Below are 27,901 nucleotides of genomic sequence, written 5' to 3' on the forward strand. Positions count from 1 at the left end.
CAGAAAAGCATATAATTTGTGAGGACTTCACATAGGCTGCTTGTGCAGTAATAGAGTCAGAAAAATCCTGGTTTGGTTACATGAGTTATTATATCACAATGACTCAAACTTTCTTTCTTCTTTTTAAACACTGGAATTGGCCAGCTCTGAAAGAGCCATCCACTGCCTGGGCAGAGAGGAGCCCACAAGGAGTCTCCTTCTTATTTTGTATAACCTGAAGAAAGAAAAAATCCAGAGTACTCTTTTCTTGCTCCATTTGTTACAGATATAGCCAGTAGAAAGCAAAAGAGACATGGACCTGGTACCCACAAAACTGACCAGGATAGTCATGTGTACGCAGCAGAGGACACGCAAAGTGCCTCCTGCTGTTTCCTCCGGATTGATACACCTTGACATTACCCAAAACAAATTAATGTCCTTGAAAAGCATATATTCACACACCTTAATGAAAAGTAGCATTCATTAATACTTTCTTTGTTATATCACCTTTTTTCTGCATTTTATATGGTCCACCGTATGATGCAGCAATCCAACTGCCAACCACAGAATGACAAACCAAGAATTTGTTGTTTCGTGCAATTCCTGATTCCATCATTGTTTCTCAAATATACAGCCCCACAGAGAGAAGAATCTCTCAGCTGGTTTAAAATAGAGACTCTGTAGCTGGCGTGGCTTTACTAACCAGTTGTTTAGCTGAATGACAGCATAACCCTGCACATCCATCCCACAGTAAAGGTACAAGAGGAAATAAGATGAATCAGAAGTGAAACAGCACCATATCATGTTCAGCAGTATGATTAGGCTGTTTATTTCTTTACAGCTGGACATGTATCCTTCCTATCTACTAGCTGTGGCAAGCCAAAATGCCAGAAGCGCAAAACATAGCTGTATGACGTCACCATGGCATTAGCCAATTTTTTTACTCAAAAAAAACAAAAAAAGAAAAGATGCTGTTCATTCTATTGAATGTATACAGTGCTACATGATAAAAATCCTACCTCTGCGAAAGATTCATGCAGGGAGACTCTTCAGTGGCTCGAAAAAAAATCTGCCGCTGGCATGAATGACATGATTTTTTTCCCAGTGGTTAGAACTGTGATTACTCTTAGATGCATTTTCCTAAGATTTTAGAATGCAAATCATTTACAAGCTTTATTCATCAAATGCTGTAGCTCATGTTTATTATGAAGTTATAATACAGTAATTATTATATGACAAGGCTAACTGATTCACAACAGAGCTACCCCTGTACCCTTTATTCTTCTGATAAGTACAACTCTTGTTTTTTAAAATGCAGTTCTAAACAAATGATGGGCAAATGTTGCTTCTCCCATATGTATTATGCAAGAGCATCTGAGTGACTACGATGGAGTGAAGTCGTCACAGCTGGAGAACAGAAAATAACCAGAGGGTGAAGCGAGTCAGAAAACAATCCGATCTCGGGTTCAGAAGGTCTGCCTGGCTTCTGGGGTCTGCAGTGGCAGTGAATTAATGAATCTGACACAAGGGTGAGGATAAATGGCAATGATCTCTGGTATTTGAGAAACCTCTGGCCTTAAGTTTTGTGTGCCTATGTGATTTTCCTTCAAAGTTCTATTTAGTCACACTTAAGATTCTAAGAGCCTGAAAAAAATAATACTTTACCTGGGTTTGTATTTAGCATTGTGTAATAAGAATCTCTACACAATTGAAAAAAGTTGCAAGTGGTTCTTGACAAAATCTACAGGTACAGTTCCCCACACTACTTCCTCAGCCAAATATAAAAACTAACCATGAATACCGGGTATTTATTTGAACTTCAGTGTTACGTTAAGCACTCCACTAGGCCCGGCCATTCTCTCAAATACTTTTAAATGGGCTTTTCCTGGTTTAGCAGTCAATTCATTTACTTGTGCAAGTCTCTAGGTGCAGGACCCTGTTCTGTCAACCAGCTGTGACTGTTGCCTGTGGAGATTTTCTTGGACAAAACAGATGACTCAATGCCTCTTCTTTTTACAAGAATTTGAGGTGTGGTCACCTACCTCAGTATGTTTCTGTCCAGAATAGCAACCTCGCATGACATGCAACGTAACACAACACCGCACCATGGACACACCACCAGTTCACATTCCAGCCCTTTCACTAAATGGAATGGAAACTTTATACACTCCTTCCAGGTATAAAATTAATCTCTTCCTAGTGTTCACTGGACTATTAGCTTGGCAGCCTTTCAGCACTATGCTTTTAGAGCGTCAATTCATTTCAAAGAAGAAAATAATGAGTCTCTAAATTCCTGTTTATAAAATTGAAGATTCTTTGATTGTGTTTCAGAATCACGATGATCATGACATAAAACAGCAGAGTTGTGTGCAGAATGAGTTGTCTGTTAGATCTCTATTATTCACATTCATTTAAAACCTTCTGAATTTGAAAAGACCCATTTACTTGAAGAAGAAAGATTATGGCTTAGTGAACTTCACTATTTTAGTGATCATATGCTAAACATTTACAAAAGATTCATTTAAGAGACTTTTTTCTATTGTGTGTTTCTCACATTTTTATTGGAAGACTAGTAGGAGTAGTTTCACTCGTAGCATTATATCAATATGACCTTTTCCCTAAAAACTGCTTGCTTTCTGAATGGTTATAACAGCACATGATATTAAAGAATTTCAGTGCAGATATTATATGTATCACAAACCTCATGTTACATCCTCAGTTTGCTTACTGTAATATGCTTAATTTATTTTATTATTTAAACATTTTTGTCTGATTAGTAAATGGATTCTATAAACATTTTCTCATGTGATTAACTGTGGATAGTTGGTTGATTTCAGTCGCTGTTTTCACTAAGACTCAGGGTATAAGTGATTAAAGGGTTTGAATTTTGTACATCATTTGAGCACCTAACTATATTTACCTGTTCTACGTGAAATCATGTGGATTGTTATTATATTGTCATTGATCTTCGTTAAGTACACATTATTTAAGAAACAATAAAATTGTAACAGTGTAACTATGTCCACGCAAACTGATTTTCCAGAGCTGTATAATAACCTTCTAGCCTAGTTAAAAAGACATTAGTTGTTTTGGCAATAAGGTAATAAGATGTTTTTCCCCCATGTTCTGTGTACGTGGTATACAGCAATATAATTTGTATCTGGCACACAATGAATATGCAATAGTATCTTTTTTATACAGGTAGTGATCCATATTATCCATACCTTAGAGTCAGAATTTCTAAATCTTGTTGGGAAGATAAACAGAATTCAGTCAACTACTCACTTTTCCATTCTTGGCCACATTGGTGGTCCGTCTTAGCAGTGGAAGCCTGCAGAAGAAGAGGAGGAACAAGTTAATTCCCTTGTCACTTGCCCAATTTTACCCTGATGTAACTTCACACACTGATGTAGGATCGCTCCCACTTTACTCCGGCTTAGAAATCAAATTCGGACTTTTCATAAAACTCTTTCCACGGGGATGCACTGACAGGACATGCCACCTCTTGTCGCAGTGACCTCAGTGGGCACAGGGGTCTGGAGAGGAGCCTGTCCCACAGGCGGCAGGTCCTCACCAGAGACTTTTGGAGGATCCAAGGGTCGTGCTCCTCACGGTACCCGAGCCGTGGCCTCCAAGCCAGCAGCACTGCCTCCATGGCCAAAGCAGCTCCAGCACCTGGCGGGGCACGTCCCGGGCCTGGCCCCGGCCCCGCTCACGCAGCGCCCGCAGCCTCGCGACGCGCGGCCCCGCTCTGAGGGAACCCGGGAGGAGCCGCCGACCCCGCGCTGCCCGCCGAGCGGCCCAGGGCAGCGCTGGCCCTGAGGGAACCACGGCCGCGGCGGGGCTGGCGGGGCGGACAGCCGGGGTGGCGGGGCGGACAGCCGGGGTGGCGGCCCCTCCGGCCGGACCGGGGCTGCAAAGCGCTCCCAGGTGTGCGGGGCGGAGCGGGGCCGCCCAGCGGGGGGTGACAGCCGCGCAGGTGACAATCAGCGGGTCACCCTCCCCCTGCCAGGGGGAGCAGGCCTTAAATCGTGAGGGGGACAGAACCGCCTTTGCTGGGAGAGGACAGGCCGCCGCCGCCAGGACCAGCCCCGAGCCGGGTTCTTCGTTGCCCCGTCGGACATGGAGCCCGTAAGTACCTTCCCGGCGGGTTAACGGGGGCAGGTGGGTGGGTTCTTCTCTAGGGGACCTCGCGGTTATGTGGTGCGGCCTTGGCAAGAGGGGAAACCCCGCTGGAGCCTGTGGGAAGGGCCGGTGGCTGAAATGGCCGAAGCCCGCCGGGCCCCTGACTGAGATGTGCCGGCGGGGCAGGGCCGGGAGGCCGCACCGGGAGGCGGCCGCCTCAGTCCCGGCGGGCGGGCGCTCGGAGCCGCGCAGACCGGCCCCGGCCGCCGCTCTCCCGCTCCCCGCCGGTCGCACGTGGCAGCGCCCGCGACGCCTTCGCCGGGGGAAGGGACGGGAAGGGCCGAGAAGGGACGGGAAGGAGCGACCGGGGCGGCGGCGGCCCCGCGAGCGGCCGAGGGCACGGCCGGAGCTTCGGCGGGAACACGGGCTCTGTCGCCGCGTCCCCGAAGGCGCGGAGAGAAACGGCTCACGGGAGCGTGCACGGTTACCGTCCCCGTGCTCCGGGAAAGTACGAGGTCGCCTTTGGCCTCAACTTCTTCTATTTTTTATCTTTTAACTGCCAGAAGACATGACTGCTTTGCTCTGTTAGGACACTTGGCCATTACACATTTAGAGGATGGTTAATTGCTACCTTGTGAAGACTTTGATAGCGGTAAATGTTTATGTAGTCATAGGGAATTATAGAAATATACACGTATGTACCCAAAGTCACCGAAAAATAATGGAAATATTGTAGGCATAGCATCAGGTACCTTGCAGAACACCCTCTGGTTCCATTTTACCGATTCCACTAATTCAGGTGAGTGCACAGACTCAGCTTTGACACTCACGTTTTAGTGAGTTACACCAACAGTATCTATTTGTGTTATGAGTTAGTGTTTAAAGTTTTTTTCCTCTTGCATTTAAACACCCCACCGTGTGTTTTGGGATTGCCTTTTCTTTCTTGACAACCCCACTGAGCTCTCACGCAAGCAAACTTTCTGATCATGTTTATTCCATGTAGGTGAGTATGACCTTTTCCTGTACAAAGGTCTCTATGAACCAAAAAGGCAGCTCTAGTGGAACAGCAAAAATGTTTCTATCACTTTTTTTCCATTACATTCTAATGCATTTTCTCCTGAAATCCTTTTTGCAATCCCTCTTGTAGCCAAATCTGCATGTGTTACCTCCAAAAGATTGAGCTGTTTATCTGTGAAATAGATTGTCTTAATTGCACCATTTCATTTGATGTGCACTTCAGCTGGTCATTTCTTCTGTTGCTGTAAGACTGCTTTGAAGGGCAGTTTTAGTGGGGGTTTTCTTAATGTTTTAGAGATGATTCTAGGCAACCAGAAAACCTGGTCAGTCCTCTGGCTCTTTTATGGTGAATAAGGAGTGAATAAAAGGTATTTCCTCACCTATTGATGTTTATACTGGCTCTCGCTGTTCTAGCTTTTCCCACCCTCTCCTTTATTTTCAAACCATTGTAATTAGAAAAAGTCCTGTTTGTGGCAGCAAACTGAAAATACAAGCATGCGCAGGATTTAATGATTTTAGCTAACATAGCCATCTGTTGGCTATATGTGTAAACATCTAGCTGGACGAGAACCTGTGACAGATAAATCACGAAACACCATTGTTCCAAGTCAGATGCCAAAGATCGTTTTGAAAGTCTTCAATGAAGTGAATTCTAAGGTAGGAAGGAAGACTGATGTAAGTCTTGAGCATTTTGTGAATGCCACTGACAATCCCAAATATGTGACCATCTTACGAATGCAGAAAGCTGTGTGTTTGAGAGAAGAGAAGCAGCAAAGACAGCAAAGCCAGGTTCTCAAACTAGCAATGGTGTTTGCTTGGACAATCTCAATGTGGTGACCTTCTGCATTATGGTACTCATTTAATTATTTATCATCATGTGCTTTCCAGAGGACATGTTTCACTCAGCACATATAAAGGATAAGGCTGACTTATGGGAGATCTTTGATGTGTCTTTTGTCCTTTTTAATGGAATAATCCTACTCGAAGACATAAAACCAAATTGTGGTGCACACATAGATGCAAGCCCTTTGGAATTTCCTAATAGGGGAAGTTTCAACTTTGCAAACTGTGTATATATATATATATATGTTGTTGTTTTTTTTTTCCAACGTGTATTTTAATGTTAGTTTTCACTTAAGCAAAAAATTCTGCAGTTAAAGCCATGGAACTCTGTTTGCTATACGATAGGATTTAAAGGGCAGAGCTTGTAGAAAGATCTTCACACATTGAATCTTTACCGCACTGGGCTTATTGGTAACAATAAACAGACTGTTAAATAAACTAATTGGGGAGACATCAGACTTGTGTTTTGTAAATGTATTTTGTAGCTGTTTGCTTACAGCCGTTGTTTGAGAAATACACTTTCCCGAGCTCTGTACCCTTGTGCATTGGCCCATCTATTCCTGTCTCCCTTAGCGTTTGCCACCTAAGCCTGTTTCTTCTCCTCTGTTCTCCACATCAGGAGCAATTTTTCTTCTTCTACACTGCCTGAATGTTTTGAACACAGCGTGTTCAATAAAGGCGTCCTTTCTCCTCTCTGTTCTGGCACCTGTTGTTACACTGGCCACTTCCTTCATCTAATAGAGGTATTTTGATTAAAATTCATGTTCAGTCCTCGCATACCCTGCAGTCCAGAACTTCTGCAGACTCAAGCGCTTTATACATGTTTATGAATTAACCCTTGCTGTACTTTTGTGGTAAGGAAGCATTCATTTTCCCACCCTCAGAAGAAAGGGAGGAAGGTGCAGTGATGATTCCGAGGTGTGAAGCACGAGCAGTGGGAGCTGCACATGAAAACCCTTATGTCTTACCATCAGTTTGCCTGAGATCACAGGGGAGGTTGGGCCAAGCCCAGGTGCAGAACCTCTACCCAAGAGTTGTGCTTTCACCGCCTGGTCCTCCTTCCTCAGTGGCCAGACCTCATCTGCTGATTTTGGTTTTAAATCACATTTCTTCTTTAGTACTCCATCACAGAAGCATCAGATGCACAGTTAGTGGAAGGAGCTGACCTCCCCAATGGAACAGCATGCCGTTCCAGGCCTGTTCTCTGATTTTAGTCTCTGTAGCTTGAATCATTTTACAGGGGGACATTTATATCCTGAAACACACAGCTTGATATGTAATGTGATGCAGGATTACATAAATCTTAACTATTAGGCATAGGTTTTGCTAGGAAGTAAGACAAAAAGAGAAAATGGATTTAAAATTAAGAGAGAACTGTAATTCTAACTCTTCAAGTTCAAACCCTGCCCAATAAAAACTTCCAACCCCTTTTAATTATAAAAGATTGGTTTGCTGTCTCATGTGATATTCAAAAAGCTTTATAAACTGCTATGAAGTAGTTGTTGAAGTATTTCAGTTCACGACATTCATATAGTATCTTTGGATAGTACAGTTTTATGGAGATTTTTGCACATGTCATTTATTTGGCTTTTGAATAGCCTGGAAAAGTTGAGCACTGGCAAGGAGATTTCTTTTTTCCTTTGTGTTTCCTGAGCAAGTTCTGACACACACAAGTGACGACACATCTAGGGCTGTGTTTGAATTCAGTATCAAAATGTTTTGTGACAAAAAAAAAAATCTAAAGCAAAAGACAATGCCACTATTTTTGCTTTTGCTTTCCTGCTGTTATTCCAAGCAGTTTTACCTGCTTTCTTCTGCAGAATACACTGAAAAGAATCAATACAACACCTTTGTGCTGAAACCTAGATGGGTTTGTGCCAGCTGCTTGCTGGGCTGTTCCTACTTAAATCTCGTTTGTAGTAATTATTTTTAAAAATAACTTTAAGTGTTATGCCTGTGTTTAGCTTATATCTAACAAACATTTTTTGTGCAAAGCCCTCAATAACATTAGCATTTCTTTCATTCTAGTCCAGAAAAGTGTCTTGTCACTCAGAATATTGCTTCTCACAGTTGGTCTTTTATTCATCCTGGTATGCGTAGAATTTATCTTTTCATACTTCTATGCCCACTTTTAAAGTACAAACATACATATTTATAAATTAGAATATCACTATTTAAGTACAGACTATCAAGCAGATGATGATGTGTTGTATTTTCATTTTTTTGGTCTGTCCCATATTGCTTCATACTTCCAAAGTCAGGTCTCACACCATGACTGGAACTAAATGTAACTTCCTAGTGAAAAGTAATGTATGATACATGAAGTGTCAGGCAATTCATCAGGAGTAAGGAGGAGATGGCCCTAAGGCAAACAGTTTGCTCTTTAGAATATAATGGTTACTTAACCCTTTAACTCATATAGCACATGTATAAAGAAGAAACTCGGGGAAAAAATACTCTGAAGATATTTGTGCAAACCATACAATGAAATATTAATTCTCTGTCTTGAGATGTTAGTAAATGAAAGCAAGCCCTTAGTCCATTGGTGTTGATATTTATGAGCAATTCATTTAAATTATAAAAACTGCATCTGATTTTCTTTCTTTTGAACTCTGGGTAGTTACTTTAAGTGTTTTTAACGTTATTAGTGGTGTGTTCCTGAAACGAAAAATAGTTACAGGCATGTTATTTTTTTCTGAACAAGTTTAGTGCTCATTATTGTATGCTTTAGACTAGAGCTGAGATAACTTTTAATGTAATTTCTTTCACAAATGATGGAAACCTGAAATGTATTTTTTGTTTTTATAACTGTTTAAAGAAACACTGATGTTCAACTTGAACCTGGCCTACTGGAAGAGAGGTAGTTTTAGGAAGTGCAGTATTCACAGGTATATTCATAGTGCTAGCCTTGCAATATGTTCTGCTGAGTGACTTTTTATGAAAAACCACCCACAAACTGGAGAGGTGAACACATTTTGTACAGGAGAGATGAATGAAATTGCTTGGATAACTGCTTTCAAATCCACAAAATACTTTTACCTTCAATACTGTACAAATAGTCTTGGATACAATTCAAATTTATTATTATTTTAAAATAAAATTGATTCTGCACTTTTACATGAACTGGCATGCTTTAATATTGGCCGGTGCCTTTTTAGCTGCTGTTTTACCTGCTGTTAGGTCAGTATTGCGCTTTTAGGAACCAGGACGTTTATTTTGTTACTTTTTTTTTTCCTTTCATACAACATTTATGGAGGAAAATTGTTTTTAACAATGTTATTCTTTATATGGCTTCTGTTTTTGTTTCAAAGTAGCTGTCTCAGACCCTGACTAAACAAAGTGCTTAAGCACATGTGCAACTTTTGCCCAGGGACTATTCACAAACCCAGAAGTTGCATGCAAATTTATGTCCCTGGGGCCAGAGCAGACCAGAGAAACAGTTGTAGAGTTTACCGTATGGATTTTGGATTAGAAATCCTGTTGATTTAAGGCCTGAATAGTCTGTTTGGCTGAAGGGCAGTTAGTGGGCATTCTGATTCCAAGACAGCCTAAGTCTGAAAAAGTGAACGTAAAACTGTTTTGAAATTTTTACTGTGTCATTTTAGACAAACATGTGGGACCGCATCATGGTATGAAAAAAGGAATACTGTGGAACACCAGCTCTTAACTTCTAATTCCTGTCTTTAAGAATATACAAGGACTGAGATGCTAATGATTATCGATAGCCCAGTATCTCTTTTAGTTCCTCCAAGCTTTATCAGGCTGGATCAAGGTGGGATTTGCTGTTGTTGGTTGGTTTTTTGGTGTGTGTTTTGTTGTTTTCTTTCTTTTTTTTTCCCCCTCTTGCAGTTACTTAATAAAATTTGAGCACAAAGCCCTTAGTTACTCCTGAAGGGGTTAATAGCGCGAAGCTCTTGAAGCCATCTGGCAGAAGCTGTGGGTGTTGGGTGTGGCAGATCCCAGGGCCGTACCAGTCTCTACAAGGGAGCTGTCATCCTCCTTGATTTATCCTTCCCTAATGTCACGGGGTATGGATGTTGAAACTGCGGCTAGAATGCGAAATACGAAAAACATGAAGATTATGATTTAGTGTCTGGGGAGGCTCATTGTTGGCCTCTGTTCACAAGTTGTAAGCATCGGAGGTAGCTTGACACAGGTTACAAAATCTGGTATGTAGCACCAAAAAAAAAAGGCAAGAGTATTTTGGCGTTTGAAACTCCTACATGTGTTAGTGCACAAAAAATGAATGACAGCAACAATTAAATCAAAGGCTGCACTGATGATATATTGCATTGGAGGCACATAGAAGGTGCTTATAAATAACATTTAAATAAATGTACTTTCTGATCCTTCATTTGCAAATAAATATAACAGGTACAGTAGATTAAGAAAGTAGGGAAGTAACTGTCTTTAGTAGACAGTTTGGGTACTTAATTGATAGGCTAACAGAGCTCAAATGTAAGCATATTATGTCCATGCTTTGGCATCTTTTGGAATCTGACATTTATAGGAAGTGAAGTTTTAGTATAGGTTTACAATGCTTGTACAAGCATTTTGCTTGTGTCACCAGGTCTAAGTGGTATACTCGATGCAATAGAATCTAAAGAGCAATGAAGACTTAGATATTAAGTATGTATTACTCAGTGGATTATCTTTCTGGGTATCTTTGCTGTCTGAATCTTGTTTGGATTACCGGGTCATTTGATTTCAGTTACATTTGTTGGGATCTCTGTATAACCTTATCTTTGACTTCTGTTCTCGTATAGTACCGTGTGAGCTCATCCGCTGTAATCGTCTGTAGTCTGGAATAGTGGAATATGAAGCCAATAAGGCTTTATTAAAACAACATACCAGTAGTAAAAAAAGGGGGGGTGGGAGGAAGAGGATCGTAAGTATTTTCTCTCAAAATTATGTAGATTTGGACTAGTTAGGGCATCTGGAGGGAGCCTGAAGGCAGAGAAAATGGCTCAGCTATGCAAGGCCAAATTGGGGAGGAGAAAAAGAGGGGGGCAGCAACATGGACTCATTATTGATGCATAAACCAGGAAATTAACAAAGTGATGAAGTGTAAGATCACACAACCATGTGCTAATAAATAATGTCAGCCTACCCAGCATCTTTCATAAATGTGGTATGTTTATAAAAACATAAAACCCAGCATTTTTCATAAACAAAAACTTTGCTTTTGTTGTCCTGCCACCCCGCTGCATGCCTGAAAGTAAAAGGTTTGAGAAAGCGTGTACCAGCAGAGTTCTTCTGCTTCCCTTGGTGTCTTCACAGGTGCGTGTGTGACTAGAAATGTGTTGCTTTGCTTACGAATTATGTTACTCATGTCTTGTCATGATCTGGCAGTGGCCCTTTTCAATGTCCGAAGAGTGTTCTCTCGGTAAGTGTAGCTATGGGTGTCTAACAACCCGGCTACTCTGCTGGTTTGCATCACTCCTACCTGCAAAAATGAGATCAGCTGCTTTTCTGTGTATGGAATTTAGGAGATATGTTGGAACAAGCTAGAAGTTGTCATAAGAGAGAAGGATCACTCCTACCAGCTACAGAAAGCCCATGGGCTCCCGATTTGAAAGGCCCTCTTAATTATAGGAAAGGATCTAGGCACACACATAAATTCAAACGTGTTGGGAGTTGGGTTTCCAGAAATCTTTGGGTCTTTCCAAAATCACATCCTTTCAAAGTGAGTGCAGCATTTGAGGAACTTTCTGCATTTTTAAGAGCTCTGTTTCAGGTATGAGAATAAATAACTAGAAATACATTTTTACACCATCTTCCGCTGGGTTGTTTTTGTTCACTTAGTCTACTCTCTACAATACAAACTGATAAGGAAGAATCTAGAGACCTAAATTTGGGATGTTATTAATTACTGTACTTGTCTTTCTAACACAGAGTGACGGATATGGAAAATTCAGTAGGATGCAAGCAGAAAAGAGTTTTTGAGTGGCAAAACTAATGCGTACTTTTCTGAATCTTGCTCTACATACCAAAGCAACTGTATTTATGCAAGAAAAGGTAAAGGGTTTTTTCAGAACATGAGTTTGTCATTTGCAAATCCCATTCAAGGCCATAAATGTTTTTGCTAATCCTGAATAGGCTTTCAATAATTGGAGTCTTAATAAATTAATCCTGCTTGGTTTATTCATATTTTGTAGAGATAGTTTGAATCACATGCTTAATTTGGAACATCCAATTGTTGGTTTTGTTTCTTTTTCATAACGATGCTAAAAACAACTTGTTTTGTTGTTGTTTAGGTTACATCTGTGGGAAAATATACAGGAAAGTATAGCATATAGCCTACTTCAAGTCTAAACATGATTGCTAACGTATATACAATTAAATGAAACAACTTCAAGATTTGAATCTAACCTGTCAGTTGGTTGCCACACTACAATAGTTTAAAATCCATAGCCCCTCCTTGGACCAGTTACTATTAAAAATCCAGAATTTTATGTGAATTTAACCTTAGCATATTGTCTTTCTGTTCATTTTTTGTTTTTTTAAGATGCACGTTGATCATAACTGAGAATTCTATATATGTTAAGGAATAAGATGCAGGCTTTTGGGAACTTCTGGTGAACCATGACATTCTTGACCACTGTGATAAATAAGACTCAGGTTGGAAACTACTTACTCAAACTGGAACTGTGCCTCCATTAAATCAGTGAAATGATTCCTTTGAGTGGCTGTTCAGCGGTGTGGATAAGAGATTCACAATCTGTCTGAAAAACCACATGCATATTTTCCAAGAGTGTTACACATCAGCTTCTGTTAGGTCAAATGATTGCTTTCTATGTAGCTAAATCCTCCTCAGTTTAAAGTAAATACAATATTCTTTGCTTTCTGTCCTAAATATTACGTAGTAGTTCTGTCTGGTGTGAAGTAGCTTTTGTTCTGCACCCAGATAGAACTGTATTGCAATGAGGAGTGAACTGATCATTGTGTGGCTCTTTCCTCACTTGCCATAGAGGCCGGTGGGGGGTTAATGAATTGGTTGTAAAGGAGTTTTCAGCGCTTACGTGAAGTGCGCTGCTACGGAAGTATGGAGTTATTTACTCTCAAGATGAATCGTTCTTTAAGAGATGGTTTAAACAGTCTGGCTAATATACAAGACGTAAAGTCTCTAAAAAGTCATCATACATAACATTTGAAACAGCATAACCCCTCCCTCCATCTAAAGTTTATAGCAATAATAAGCTTTGCAGATGCTTTTCCTGGGAATTAAGGACCAGCTGGGGTAAACAGACCTCAAACTATCCTCTTAGCCAGTCATTAATCTTCAGGGAAAGCCTGTGCTTTGATCGTTATTGCTAAAATATGCCTAGTGCAGCCTGGCCTTACAAGCCAGTAAAAGCAAAATAGTATTTTGCCAAAACATGAATATTCTTTTGTTTTTCAAGTAGCCCTTAGTCTTGGACTCATTTTCTCATCTGTGTAAGCATGCCTGTGTATATGTGCACACATACAAACAGACAGGAGGGGATGAGTTTCCAAGTTGAATTATTCATTCTACGTTTATACCGCTGTAAATTAAATGGGGTTTCTCACTCAACGCTCTTGTAGCGTCAATCAACCTTTTAGTTAGCTTTGGTTTTTCTCAAAACTTGTGAAAAGTCTTGGATCATGTATCTTTGCTTTTGAAAATTAGTAAGAAATATTTTATCCATGTATGGCCTTATGGAGACCGACTTTAAAATATGCTGGGGTGGCTCACTGAGGACTAAAAAGAATGGGGAACCGTGCAGCCTATTCCATCCCAGCCTGGCCCTTCCTGCTGCAACTAGTAGACTGAGAAGTATGTGCTGGTGTTGTTGATGCTTGAAGTTATAAAGCTGACAGGTTTCCCAAACCTATTTTTTCTTGTATTTCTGGAAGGGACTTGTCTCTGTGCAGTGTATCTAGTAAATAATCACAGTATTTCTGTGGTCACAGGGCTTAATGTCCAGCAAGCAGTCTTCCTAGACTTCCAGGGTTTAGTTTTCCTGAAGTGTAGCAAATACAGAACTCTGAGATTGGAGGTACCATGAATCATTCTGCTTCTCTGATTAGCTTGCTGTGTGTTATGCGTTAGCCGGTGAGTGTCTTCTGGTCAAGAACCACCAAGAAAACAATATGCACTTCAGATATTTGCTGGGTTTTTTTGCAAAATTACCTGTATTACTTGCCTATATTTTGTCAGTTTAAGCCTGGATTAAGGAAGGTATTCAATGTTTGCAGTGTTAAAATGGTTACATTTACTAGAGACTTTGTGAATTTCTACAAACATCCCTGAATTAGAGACAATATTTCTTGAAGGAAGAAGATTCCTCTAATTGCCTTCTGTAGTAACTCTGTTTATTGGGAGGGGAGGAGGGCGGTATTTCTATTTTCTCCTGTTGTCTGTCAGTAGAGGTCATACCGCCCTATTGCGTGGGGTGTTGGGCACTGTAGCAACATAAAAGAAGGTACAGTCAGGTACCAGCTCGGGTTGACAAATGAACTGTATTGAATAGATGCAAAAGAAGAGAGCTATTTCACAACGTGTGTCCTTTACCCTAAAAGAGACTTTTGGATCTTCCCCACTACCACCAGTGTTGATTTTCTTTGTTCTGTGTCCCCTAAGGGGAATCATCAAAGTAGCAAGAGAAGGAAATCATTCCTAGATCTTCTTGCCAACAGCATTTTCCCTATTTTACTATAAATGAGTAATGTGGAGGAAGTGGAGAGGGGGAAAAATCCTGCAGATCCTTAAACACCCTGAGCAAAATCTCGGCTGTTGCAGAGTGTGAAGCTTGTGCTTGTCTTTGAGAGCCCTGATGGACCTTCCTGCAAGAACGGGGCAGCTGGTGTGAAGAAGCTCCTGCTGGTAGAGGGCTGGGTAGGATCGATTGCTCTATGGTGTGATCAAAGATAAAAGTACATTACGTACAGCATATATAATGGGAACCAGCATACATAATGGCAACTTAGAATAATTTCTTACATGTTTAAATCTTATATTTTAAATGGCAAGAATTCACCACTGTGATACATTGCTATTAGCTTCAATGGGCAGAACCCAGTTGCACTTGATTTTCTACCAAGTGCAGTTGCCTGTGTGATTTTTCATTGTTGTATGAAAAGAATATTTCAGAAAACAGCAGTTTAGATATAGCTGCTTGATCTTGTGTCTTGGTATGAGATTTTTTTTTATAATTCCTTCTCCCAAAAGTACAAAGCAATAAATAGCCAGGCTCAGTGCTCTGTAAAAATAGCCTTTTGACCTTTCCATTTATTGGTATACCTTTAACCTTGCAGGTTTCTGACAGTCTTTCTGCTTGGCGCTGTTTTCCTCAGTGTAAGAAGAGAAACTGCTACTAAAGTGTGGCAGCAATGCAGTGTTGGGTTATTTGCTGAGCAGTTCCTGAACTGTTTCTCATGTGTTAAGGGGGTCTTTAATTTAATGTATCAGTTGCAATTTATCTTTTTGCATTTCAGCTCAAGCTGACTACTTCCCATTTAAAAACTTGCTGCTCTGTGCAATGATTGACTGCGCAGGCTATCGCTGTTAAACTAACTTCATTGCCCCTGCAGAAACTTCAACTAGAGTACATAGGTAAATCAAGGTTTCCAATTTAAATTCATTACAAAAGCTGCATCATTATTGCTTAGTCCATTCCCATCATACCCTTACAGTTACTTTGGTTTCCTTATTAGTTGACATCTCTGGATGCCTCTGGCCTGGAAAGTCATTCGAAAATTCCTGTCTGTTTCCTGTGCTGCAGGAAAACTGCCTGCATGCTCCCCAGCCCCACAGAACCATTGCCAGCATTTTGCTTTTGCTTCCTAGCAACTGCCAATTTGGCAAAAATGAATGTGTGGGACCTGGAACTTTCTAAGCTGCAAGAGATGCAGAAACAAGGGTCTGTTTGTATTGCATGGTTATGTTTTATAGTTGTTTCAATAGCAAAGAGGTGTCAGTGTCACCAGCCTGCCAGCGTGAGAGATCAAGGAATAAATTTACAGGGCAAAAGATATCCCTCGTCTGTAAGAAGTGTTTGTAGAAAAGAGCAAAGACAGCGTGAAGAAACCAGTACTATGCAGTGTGTGGTACCATTTCTCTGTCTAACTAATGGTCCTCAGCCTTGGACATTATGCCCACACTGCAGTCAGGAGCGTAAATGCAAATTTAACCGGGATGGTGTTTAAGAACTGTCTTGTTCAGGTACAGTGTTTTCAGCAAAGAGCAAGATAACCATCTCCGTATAAAACTGCCTGCTCACTTGAATTTTGCAGACCACACTGAGCTTTGTTCATCTTCCATTACACGACTATTGGTTTAAACTTGGTCCGAGGCACATCGACACCAGCTGCCGACACCACGGGCTGTGGTGTGCACGTGTGAACGCTGTCACCCCTCTGGCTCGTCCCTCACACAGGTGAGGGCAGCCTGCATTGTCTGTGTGATCTTTGCCCTACTTTTTGCCTTTAAGAAAGGTGATTTTCCCCTCCCTTCTTAAAATCGCGTAGGTCAATGTCTCTCTTTGATCTAGCCAGTCAAAAAACGTTTGGGATTTTGTTTTCCTTATTCCTCCTTTTTACTTACACAATCTGCAGTCGCACTTCTGCATAGTATTTCTGATAGGAACCAGGAAGCAACTTGCTTTGCACAGAGAATGAATAACTAAATGTTCTTTTTTAATGTTTTGTCTCTTCAAACACATTTAAATTCTAACATTTGAAGCACCTGATTAATTTTTTTCAGAATGCTGGAAACAAGTGGTCCCCTGGCTGAGATCCTGTGCAAAACATTTCAGCCTGCAGCAAGCTTTTCTTTTTAATCTGGAGTTTTAGTAAACCCTCAAAAAATTGGGTTTATAATTGAAGTGACAGCACAACCCTAATTGTAGCCCTACTGGCACACCTCCATAACCAGAAGCATAGATTGCTGCAATTTTTAAGAATAAAATTAATCCCTAATATACTAGGCAGTGGCTTTTATGCTTCCTGCAGTTTTCTAAATTTGTTATATCTTTAGAAAAATCTGAAAATTACAATTTGTGGCATTGAGGATGGACCGGCTATCTCTCCAATTGGCATAAATCAGCATGATTCAACTGGTGGGAGTGATATTGTGCAGATTAGCCTGAGGTGATAGAGTGGCATAATAAATTTTGAAAGTGTGAGTTTGTAACATGTAGGGAGTTTATGTTTTCCCAGGTGGAATGGCTGGTTTGATGAGAGGTTTTTTGAGTACAATAATACTGAAATTTCCAAGTTCCATTTTGTACTAGGAAACAGCTCTTTAGTAAAGAAAATGTGGTAGCGTGCTTAACCACACGTTACACAAAACTTTCTCTTTTCTGTAAGTTGATGAATTCAAGAGAAATAAAACTGCTCTTGAAGAATTTGCATCATGATTGTACATCAGACCCAAGTGGCCTGAGCTGCTGGGTGGTCCTGAGGACTCTGTGACCTGCCGGTCAGAATTTATGTTGTACAGTGACAGATATGGGGGAAAAAATAGACCAGTGTCATCTTCTCACGCATGTCTCGTGGTACTTGTTAGCATGTGAATATGTAACTCTTTATATAATCACCTATAAATCTCCATGGTGTAACACATCTAGCCTTGGGAGTCCAGGTCTTTGGCAGGAACACAATTGCACATTAGACACTCCTTGTTATTTTCAGTTGTCAGGAGTGACAAGTGGAGCAGAGTATCACAACAATCATGTTCTACCAGTGAGGGGAAAAAAAAGTACTTTGAAATGACTTGCATTCGGCTCACCAGCCAGAAGTGAGCAGTTGGATACCCCATCTCCCTGGGACAGAAGGAGAACTGAAGGGAGGGTGTTTACAGAAGAGAAATGGTGGCCCTCTCTTGGAAGGGTTTCTTCTGCCCCAGCTCAGTTCAGCCTGTGTGGGGAGAAGCTTAAACTGCAGATACTATTGCTTGTCCTGCCTTTGTGATATGGACTGGTAAGCCTTTTGTCATTTGACATCTGTTAATGTAAGGCACCTCACCAGTATCCCCTTAAAAGGGCACATAAATGACAGTATAAATTGATGTGCTTAGCACTTGAGGCAAACCTGCATATATTTCATAGTTTAACTGCACAGTTATGAATTTAATATTGCATTGTCTAACATTCCTTGATAGCTATTGCTTCAGTGTGAGTCCTGCGCCCCAGATCACATAGCTCCATGCTCCCACCATAGTCCTTATGGGGAGTTGTTCAAATGATATTTAATTCTTTCTCGAAGAGTAAATGTGGAGGCAGCTGACAGAAATCACTGTAAACACACCAGTCCGCATCGCTTCCACCAGCAGTTCTCACTGCTGTTATCTCTGACACTCAGGGTAACTTTTTGTAACCATGATGCAACATCGCGAGCAATAATCTGTCGTTAACACACTGTCCATCAGAAATGTTTACTCGCAGAGTGACAGCGAACACATCTGGACTGCGTACCAGGTTTGATCTGCAACACCAGACTGCTCTACTGCAACACCAGACTGCTCTACTGCAACAATGACAACACTGTGCCGTGGTTGTGCACTTCAGAAGCAGATATTTGTGTTTTCAGAATGTAAGTGGAGGAGATGACAGCAGGGGGATAGGGGTAACTGGAAGGGGACAGAGGGGAATTAATGACTTTTATCTGTTTCGCTGGATCATGTTTATCAGGATACTGTGTAATGAGTTTTTTGTGGGTTGAAGTCTGAGATGTGTGTTTCTTGTTTAAGGTGAAGAATCAAATAGTGCTGGGTGGTTCATTTAGGATGATGCTGTAAGGCAAGAAAAAGCGCTCTTGCATGTCACATGAAAAAAATGATCAAATAGACATTTCATGACTGGAAAAATGAGGACTAAAGGGGCTTATAGGACAGAAAAAATAATTATACAGAGCTGTCTCTCAATTCTGCCTTTAATGATCACCCTCTTTTCTAGAGGAGCTTTACCTTTAGACAAAAATAATAATGAAAGGACTGTAATTTATATAATTTTATCCTTTGAAACTACTGTTCTTCATAAGCCTAAGAGTGTCCTTTTGCAATAATTATTCATTCTAAGAGGTAAGGATATATGGCGGGATTTTTCCTTCAGTCTTTTATACCCTGGGGGAAGAGCTTGTTTGGAGATTTTTGTAGTACTTGGTGGTATACAAGATGCACAGGAAAGATTAAGAGGAAAATGTAAGGGAATTTTGGCATACAGTAGAAATCAGTCTTGCTTTCAAAGTGATACTGAATTATTAAATGTCAGGGAGGGTGCTGCAGGATGAAGAAATGGTGTGTAGGTGTTCCCTGGAAAGACCTGATTGATGTCACAGGCTGATGTGAGAGATCTTTGGAAGACTGGGGACCTGATGTGAGCTCTTTTACCTCAAGAGGCCTGTAGGAGTGTCATGGGTTTCATAACTGCAGTCGTGATCAGCTCGTGGGCAGGAGATTTCAAGCTACCTGGCTTTTTCTCCTTAGTAAAGATAAGAGATTTCCAGAGTGAAAGCAACTGGACTTGTGGATCCTTGTGCATCATGAGTGGTTGCACTCTAGGTTGTCTGCAGGTGAACGGGTTTTAGAAACTGCAGCTCTTCATGAAATTCTTTACTGCTTTGTAGCTCTAAAACTGTAAATGACTGTATGTCTTGTGTTCCATCGGGTTTCTGCAGGGGGATATCTGTGAGAAAAGCAGAAATATAGCAAATATTGTGACCTTGAAGGTCCTGATCCTGGATTTGTGACATGAATGTGGAACAGTGCCACAGCATTTTGATGACCCCTTTACTTGCTTTGTGTAAGTTACAGTGATTAATGAGAAAGCTGAGATACGTTATCTTTTATTTCTCTGCACCAAAAGGTACTCTTCAATTTGTACTCCGTTGTTCACTTTATAAGTAGGTGGAACAATGTATGCATTAAAGGTATAAGTTTGACAAACATGGCAAAGTTAAAACTAGCATTGAGGAAAAGATTGAATCCCCTGGGCTAACAAGAGTCCTCTTGTTTATGTTTTCATATATTTCATTGGACAGTTTTTATTTTAAAGCCAGCTGTCACAACCTGATGTTTCACAGCCTTCACTGTGGGAACATGCGTGTGTTCTGGCACCAGTCTACGTGGAATATCTGTTTGAACAAATGTAGTATCGGGGCATGCCAACTATGGCCAGTTGCATTTAGTTACAGCAGTTGCTCAATGTACCTGGAGGGTCGACGTTCAGCAGGGAATGAAGTCAATTTTGGCATCTCTCTAATAATATTTTGACTTCAAAATCTGTACCTTATCACAGTACATGGGGGAAAAAATGACTTTTCTATTGAAACTGAGATAACTTACCTGGCTGTGGGACCAGCATAGCTGTGAGGACTCAGTTTGCAGTTGGATCGTGAAGGTCGTTGCAAAGGCTTAAGTGAAATGCAAGTCTGAAACTGAAACATTGATCCCTAAGGCCACTGTAAAAACCCCAAGACCATTAACTGCTCCCTGGATTGTCTCTTCCCACAGATTATTTCTAGTTACAAGAGCATTTTGTAGTAACTGTCCTGCTCCCATGGGCGACCCCACTGTCAGCAGCACAGTCTTTTGTTGCACAAAATCCAATTTTGCAACATTCTGTAGGAGCACTATGTGTATAAGGAGGCAAATATTTTCACAGAAACATGAGAATATGTATTAGGCCTAACTTCAGCCCCTGCCTTCAAACGTGTAGAAGGTTCCCCCAAAATAACCAGATGAGGTTCATGCATGGGAATGAATACAATGTACATGCTATGCTATGGATAGTTCTTTTGAAAATATGCAGCTTGTTCATCATCTTTGCAATTTTCACTATTTGAGATGAAAGAATCTGACAGTCTGTACTGGACTAATGGTCCACAAATCAAGTTGTCGTTAATCACACCTGGGGAGAGGGTGCCCTTTTTGGAGTGAGTTATTGTTAGACAGCTACAAACAGCGCAGCTCGATCATTGCGTAGGAATAAAGATTCATACACGAAGAAGAGTAACAAGGAAAGTATTTGGAAAATCAGTAAAGTCAGTAAGTTAGTATGGGTTTTAAGAGAAATAGTCTAATTAATTGATTGAACCTGTAACAGATGTCTCCAGGTTTGATAGATAAGTGATATTAGAGAAATCTTTTCTTCCACAAATGTAGGAAGGCTGATCCTGACAACACCCACTGACCTAATATTCAAACTCAATGAAATAATGGATTACAGTTAATTTGGGGGCCTGTCTGGTGCTGGGAACAATATGGAGCAAATACACCTCCGAGTGGGTCTGCTGAGTGTTGTTTGAATACTGTCTGGCATTCCTGGGGAGCACAAGTGTTGCTCCATCTTGTGTCTACTTTCATAGTTCTGGTGGGATGAAAAATGAGACACTTATATCTGATTGCAGCACTCTTCTTGAGGTGCAAGGAAGGAGCAGGAATTGGTTTGTGTCCTCTAAAGTGTGCAAGGGCTGTAAAAACCAACCGGTCCATTAACGTGACATAGAGGGTTAGAAAAAAACCCTTGTTGTCTTCCTTCCATTCCAAATGGTAAAGGAAAAGCCAGATAGATCTAAGCATGTTGAATGTGCTGAATCATGACCATTGTCAAACCACTGCAAGGAAGAAAGGCTGAAGCTTCAAAGCAAACCCTGGAATTGCAAACTGCAGGCACCAGTCTATTATATAAGCCAAAGTTGCCAAATCTACTTTATCTTCTGGCATGTAGAAGGGCCACTTAGAGCAAAGTTACTAAATTCTGCACAGTTATGTAGAGATAAAATCTAAATTTGAATACCAATATGCTACTCCTTGATATTTGGCAGTGTCTGAACCAGTTTGGGGCTGATTTGCTTTGGGGAAGTGGCATAGCTACCCTTGCATCGTGTTTCTTCCAAGTTTAAACCCCTACCAGGAAGACTGAATGCAAATGGGACTGTACTGCTTCCAGGCTTGAACCGGTACCTCCAGCCAGGTCTGCAGAGCTTGGTGAAATCTCCCGGTGTGAGTCAGCACTCTGCCCCATGTGCTGCTGTGCACTGCTCACATGAGCCAACGTTCACGGGGAGTCCATGGGCCAGGAGATATTTAGCAGGCTGGGTAAGCCCACCAGCTGGTTGGTTGGCACTCAGGCTAGAATTCCATCTTCAGAAGAAGTGTTTTTCCTACTTGAGTCCAAACCTCCATGATACACCTTTTGGGAGAAAGGGTTACTCATGAAAGAAAAAGTTTTGCAAGATCAAGCCCAAAGAAAGGAAAACGTGTGCTTACATTGACTATAAGATACAAGGCATGTATGTGTTATGCAGACGTTGTACTGAATAAGGTATTACACAGGGAAAGCTCTGGAAAACAGAGCGGTAAAAGAGGTTCCAACACGGTCAGCAGTCAGGTCTAATTTTCAGTCTGTCCTCTTTCTATGTAGTTATTTCACTGCAGAGTAGAAATACTGCTTCATATCCATAACTAGGACAAGCTCTTGAAGATATTTATTTAGGATATTTTGGAGCCATCTGAAAAAATTCTAAATTTGTGTACACACACCAACATGTTTTGTTTGGGCACAAAGTGACCAAGTTTTAGAAGCATTTTTTTTTCCTGGTAGCTGGAGAGAGATTTTACTCAGTGCAAAGGCAGAGGATTTTGGTGGTGGACACAGCCATTCTATAACACTGTGTATATGTTTACTCGCAAGAAGCAGGAGTAGGACAGCCATGACTAATAATGATTTTTTTAATATTAGCATGTGTAAATTCCAAATATAAATCATATCATGAGACTCTCAAATGGGAAAGCGAAGCACTTTGTCAAATACAGATCAGATTTCTATTGGCAGCCATTTATTTTCCTAAGTTCAAATGACAGTGTTTTTTTCCAAGGAGAAGTCTTTAATTTTCTAACTGACCTGAGTGATTTGCATCAAAGGATCTATGGCAAAAAACACACACACTTAAATGTTGGTATTTTTATTGGTTTAAAAAGACTTGCATCTGCACCCTTCATTTCAGAAGATCAACATCTCTCTCAAGATCTGTATATAGATAGCAATTAAAGAAAGCAGCTCGCCCACACATACAGTGGCTTAACTCTTTAATAACAGTTTATTTTTTGCAAAAAAAAAGCATAAACATATCTCAATCACTTAACGCATTTTTTGTTGTTCTGCAGAGTTCCTTAGTTCCTTAAAAAGTCCTCAGGAGCACGAGCTGATCGTAGTTTCACAGCAGACAGCTGTTGCGCTCACCCGTGTCCACACACTTGAGGGGAAAAAGGTGGTAAGCCCAAAGAGCTCTTAATTTATTCTCTCCATAGTAATGCCAAAAAAGAAATGAGCAATGAATGCTTCTACAGCACATAGCGCAGAAAATTGATGGATATCTTTTGAATGAACAATAATTTAATTGTACCCTAGCTAATACTAAGGCAGCACACATAAAACCATGACAACAAATGCTATCATGTGAAGTTTCAATGACATTTAGATAGTACAAGACACAACATGGCTTTGCACTATAAGAAAACTCAACTTGATACCTGCTGGTATTTTGTGTTCTGTTGTTTCACGGTTATTTTTTCCTTCCTATCTCTGTTTACACTTTTGGTATCTTGCATGAGTACATACATTGTTATTTTGGCTCCTCCTGTCTTGCTATGACAGACAAAGACAGTCAAAGACAGAGCCTTCAAGCACTACAGGCGATGTCTTGAGGACCCTCTCACTTCCACTCCTATACAAGCCTCCAGTTGCTCCTCCATAGGAGCCACAGCACATCCTTTACTCCTCTGAGAAGCGAAAGCTTTTTACGTTGGGAAAGTATCATTCAGCAATTCTCTAACAGGAGACAGAAGAGAGGAGTCGGGAAAAAAAATCATAGTTATGAGGCTCTACTTTTGTCTTATTAATTTTCTTTTGAACCACTTAACTGTTCTCTCTTGTTTTTGCTTCTCATTAATGCTCCAGCACCAGAATCAAATAATTTGCCCTGAAACCACCCTCAAATGTGCTTTGGTGGAGCGGGAAAAGCCTCTGAAGTTGTGGAAATGGCAGATAGGTGCTCTTGGGGTGAAAGGGCAAATTTGCTACTGGAGATTGCGAATGATGCAAAGTATTGTATAACCGACATGCAGAAGGCAGAAATCTCTTTTTGGCCCACTGTGAATTGCAGGTTAGTGGGACAAGGGAAAAAACAGGAGAGAACTGGGAAAAAAACAAACAAACAAACTCAACCTAATTAATTTAAAACCTCTTCGATCAATATGATTTAAAATATCCTTGATTATCTGGATAGGAGTAACTCAGGAGGCACACGTGTATGTGTGTATTTACATACACACTTTTTTATTTTGTACTTCTGTTTCTGACCGTACCATCCATGTCTTGTATCTCTGTTGCCTCCCATCCTGTGCTTAGCTTATATAGGTCTTGGTCTTATGTATGTATGGTTCCTAGTACAGACACCTGCTTAGTCCTGTTTTTTAGGCTACAGAAAGCCTCAGTTATTAAGCAATGGTAATATTCAATGCTTATAAATGAAGAAATGAGTTGGGGGGGAAACTGCAGATGCACAGTGGGTGTTTCCCCCCTTCGGCTGGCATGGGTTTTCTTATCTCTGATCTATGGTTGTTACTAGAAGAGGTAACTTTTAAATGACCAGGCATTGTTTTTTGAAAAATGGGTTGCAGGATGGACTTTTCTTAAGTCAGAGGAGCCCTGCTTGTTGTTTGAACTTGAATATTATTTGAAGTTACTTTTTTTTTTCGGCCTCTTGGGCATAACTGGAACAGGTGTGCGTTTGCCACAGGCCACAGCTCGGGAGAGCTTTGTCAAAGCACAATGAGGTCATTGTGAAACATCAGTGTTCTTCCAGAGGCCTGGCTATTACAGACAGGAATACTTAAGAAAGCTCTGTGAACTGGATTCCAGGTGACAGACAGAAAAAACTTCATGAAAAATCTCTACATCTGCCTAATTTTGCCCAGTGAGAACTGCATCTTATCACCCACCTCTGAACAAGCTGTTTGAAACAACTATTGTTGACAGCGAAGTGGGTTTGCACACATCCAGCTTGGGGCTGATCTTTGAGTGCGAAGGAGGTCTGGTTTCTTTAAACAAATTGTCCTGCACGTGAACAAGGTGAATATTTCCAACGTAAAGTGCGCTTTGACTTGGAGCGTGTTGGGAAATGCGGTACCCACCAACTGATTGTCAAACGGAGAGGAGGGAGCAGTTCCCAGGCGTTACGGAGCCAGGCTGTGCTGACGGCCTGCGAGCTGACACCGACAGCGCTGCCAGGAGTGAAAGAATATGTTGTGTAACTCACTGGCTCTACCAAGTACATAGTGGTACTCTGCAAATAAACTTTCTGTCCAGGTATTTTTGGACTTCTGCCTCAAACCAAGTGGATAAGAAGCATTTATGGCTCTAGCAATAAAATTCTGCAGATGTTCTTTTTCGTGTGCGCAGTACTAAAAAGGAAAGCCATGCTATGCTTTTATCAGATCAACTTGAAATCAGTACAAGTGTAGCTCAGGGTTGGGATTTATGCTTTTGCAGCAACATATCTTTTTACTCCAAGAAGGCTTTCAATGTTTGCGCTTAAAGTCCCGCATTAAGCCCCCCAAAGTGACAACAATATGGTTTTCTTTGTGAGATTTGAATGTCTGGATTAGGTCACTTCACTCTTTTATAGCTTTAACCAGCTTCAACTTGTACTGTGGTGACACACATCTGCTGACTCGATGGATCAGTGCATTAAGCTTCAGGCTGACTGGTGGGCCATGCTTGAAAGACTTTTGGCATGTGCTGGTGCCTGCATTTTTCACCCTTGACTGAAAGCATATGCTTCATACAATTGAGACAGTGTTAGCATGTGGGTCTCAGGCAGCCTCCTACACATCTGGCAGAGCCTGGCCCTCCTTCCAGGTGAATCATCTCTCCTGGGAGGGTGGCTTGCAGCACTGTGGCATCTGCAGAGTGGCAGGAAGTGTCTGAATTCATCTGAGAGTGATTTTTATCTTCACATGCTTTTCCAATTTCATCAGGCCCCTCATGCTACATTCCAAGTGACATGATTAAACCTGCCAAAGACAAAGGGAGACTGATTGATAAAAATTATCTCTGACCCTTCACAATCTGTCATAGCTTAAGATAGTAGTAATAATAGTAGTAATGATGGAATGAAATAAGTGTTATGCGAAGGAAGCTATTACTGTTTGAATAATATTCTGTAAAACAGAATTACTTCCTTGCTTTTTGTTTCCATTTTATCACCCAAATTAACTTGTCATCAGCATAACAGAAGAATGGACTGCAAAGGATTATAAACTTTACGTTGACTTTAAGTGGCACTTTACTGTGATTTCCATTGTCTCGGTTTTATTTTAACACGCAAGTTTGAAGGCACGATAAAGATGCAGACCAACAGCAAAGGATCAGTTTTCACAGAGGAGGTTAGACATTTAGGCAGGGGTGGTTTTTTAACAAGGAGTATTATGGATCTATTTTTCTCAATATGAAAAGAAAATCCTTGAAGGGTGGTTCTAAACAGAACTGGTACTGCACAGCAAATAGAATATTTTATAAGCACGGTACATAAAAATATTTGTATTCTTTAGCCTGCTGCACTAGTCCAGGCACTTGGGTTATATTTCCTCCCAGCCAAGCATCTGGACTGATATGGATGATCTGCAAGAAAGGAGATTAACTCTTTGCACCCTGAGATGTGTTGCAGGTCTGTTGCATTTGCTGGCATTTCAGTAATGCCAGTGACAAAAAGTTCTGATACAAATATAATCGGTCTCTTGCCTTCTTTAGAATCTACCCTTGATTTTCCCAAAGGAAAATGAAAAACAGCTAGGCCATAAAGATACTTTAAAGTACATAAAGTAGCACATCTGCGTAAGTTACAGTGGAAAGAGAACTGCAAATTTAGCTCTTGGTTACTGTAGTGTTAATGACGGATAATTCTGTTGATTTCGTTTCAGTTATTCTGAATTAATGCTTCTAGTCAGGGCAGAATCTGACCCACTCTGCTTTGATGTGTGCTCTGCTCTGTCAGGAGCTGCTAGCTTCTTTTGAACAGATGCCTGTATTCTACTGATACGCAGGGTCATTAAAAAGATCAAGATGACCAAGGCTGAGCCGTTCGGAAAGCTGCAGACAGCTGCGCTTCGCCTCTGCAGTCGCCATGGGGGTGGATTCTCCGTGAATTTTCCCTCTGAGGTTAGTTGTGTGTGGGAGCGTTCTGCATACTGACCACTGCCAAGCCCCAGCCCAATGGCTGGATCTACAAATCTGGGCAAAGATTCCAACTTACAGCTCTTTCTGAGAAAGCAGTAGGTTCCCATGTATCATGTAGGAGGAAATCCATGCAGGGCTATGAGAAACTTGCAGGGCTTTTCCCAGAGAGACAAGGCAGCAAATAAATAGTTGCTGAGTGTATTGTTTCTGCACCTACAAGGGTTTGGTGTTTAGTGTTCTGTAAGTACAGGACTCTGTAGTTCACTGCTACCACAGCAAAGCAGCTGGTCACCGAGTAGCTGAGTCAATGTTAGATAGCCTGCAAGGCTTCCTTCAAGATATTTGATGGAGGAGTTAAAATTGCACGGGATACTAAGATATCCTCAAGTGATTGCAGTGAATACCAGCTATCAACTTAATCAGGAAATAATACTTCAAATGTTGCCAGCTTGCTAGCAAGAAACTTCTTTGGTGCCTTGGTGAAGAGGACAGTTGTATCTTACTCAGAAACAAATGTTTAATTCTCCCTGTTCAGCATCAGTTTTGTGCCTTTTCATCTCTTTGCTGCTGTTATGAGGTACCTTAATTCAGTGTATGCTTCAGTAGGTTGTACCAGCATGTATTTGTTCATTCATTGTTGGTTTGGGGTTTTTTTCATTTAAAGTCTGTTGGAGGTAAAGGGTGAATAACGTTATTGCTTACATTCAAACATGTATGTAAGCAGAATACCATCATTT

At 41.0% G+C, this 27,901-nt stretch overlaps 1 protein-coding gene across 1 annotated transcript in view; it reads left to right on the plus strand.

Moving 5' to 3' along the window:
* Positions 1-3,903: 3,903 nt before the first annotated feature.
* The window catches only part of BNC1 (basonuclin zinc finger protein 1), a 70,999-nt gene continuing 47,001 nt past the window's right edge, over positions 3,904-27,901 (plus strand). The window contains exon 1 of the mRNA XM_065847506.2: positions 3,904-4,110. Coding sequence (XP_065703578.2) covers positions 4,102-4,110 — 9 coding nt within the window. The 5' untranslated portion in view covers positions 3,904-4,101. The remainder of the gene's footprint in view (positions 4,111-27,901) is intronic.

The sequence above is a fragment of the Patagioenas fasciata genome, chromosome 12 (assembly GCF_037038585.1).
Source record: "Patagioenas fasciata isolate bPatFas1 chromosome 12, bPatFas1.hap1, whole genome shotgun sequence".
NCBI classification, from domain to species: domain Eukaryota; kingdom Metazoa; phylum Chordata; class Aves; order Columbiformes; family Columbidae; genus Patagioenas; species Patagioenas fasciata.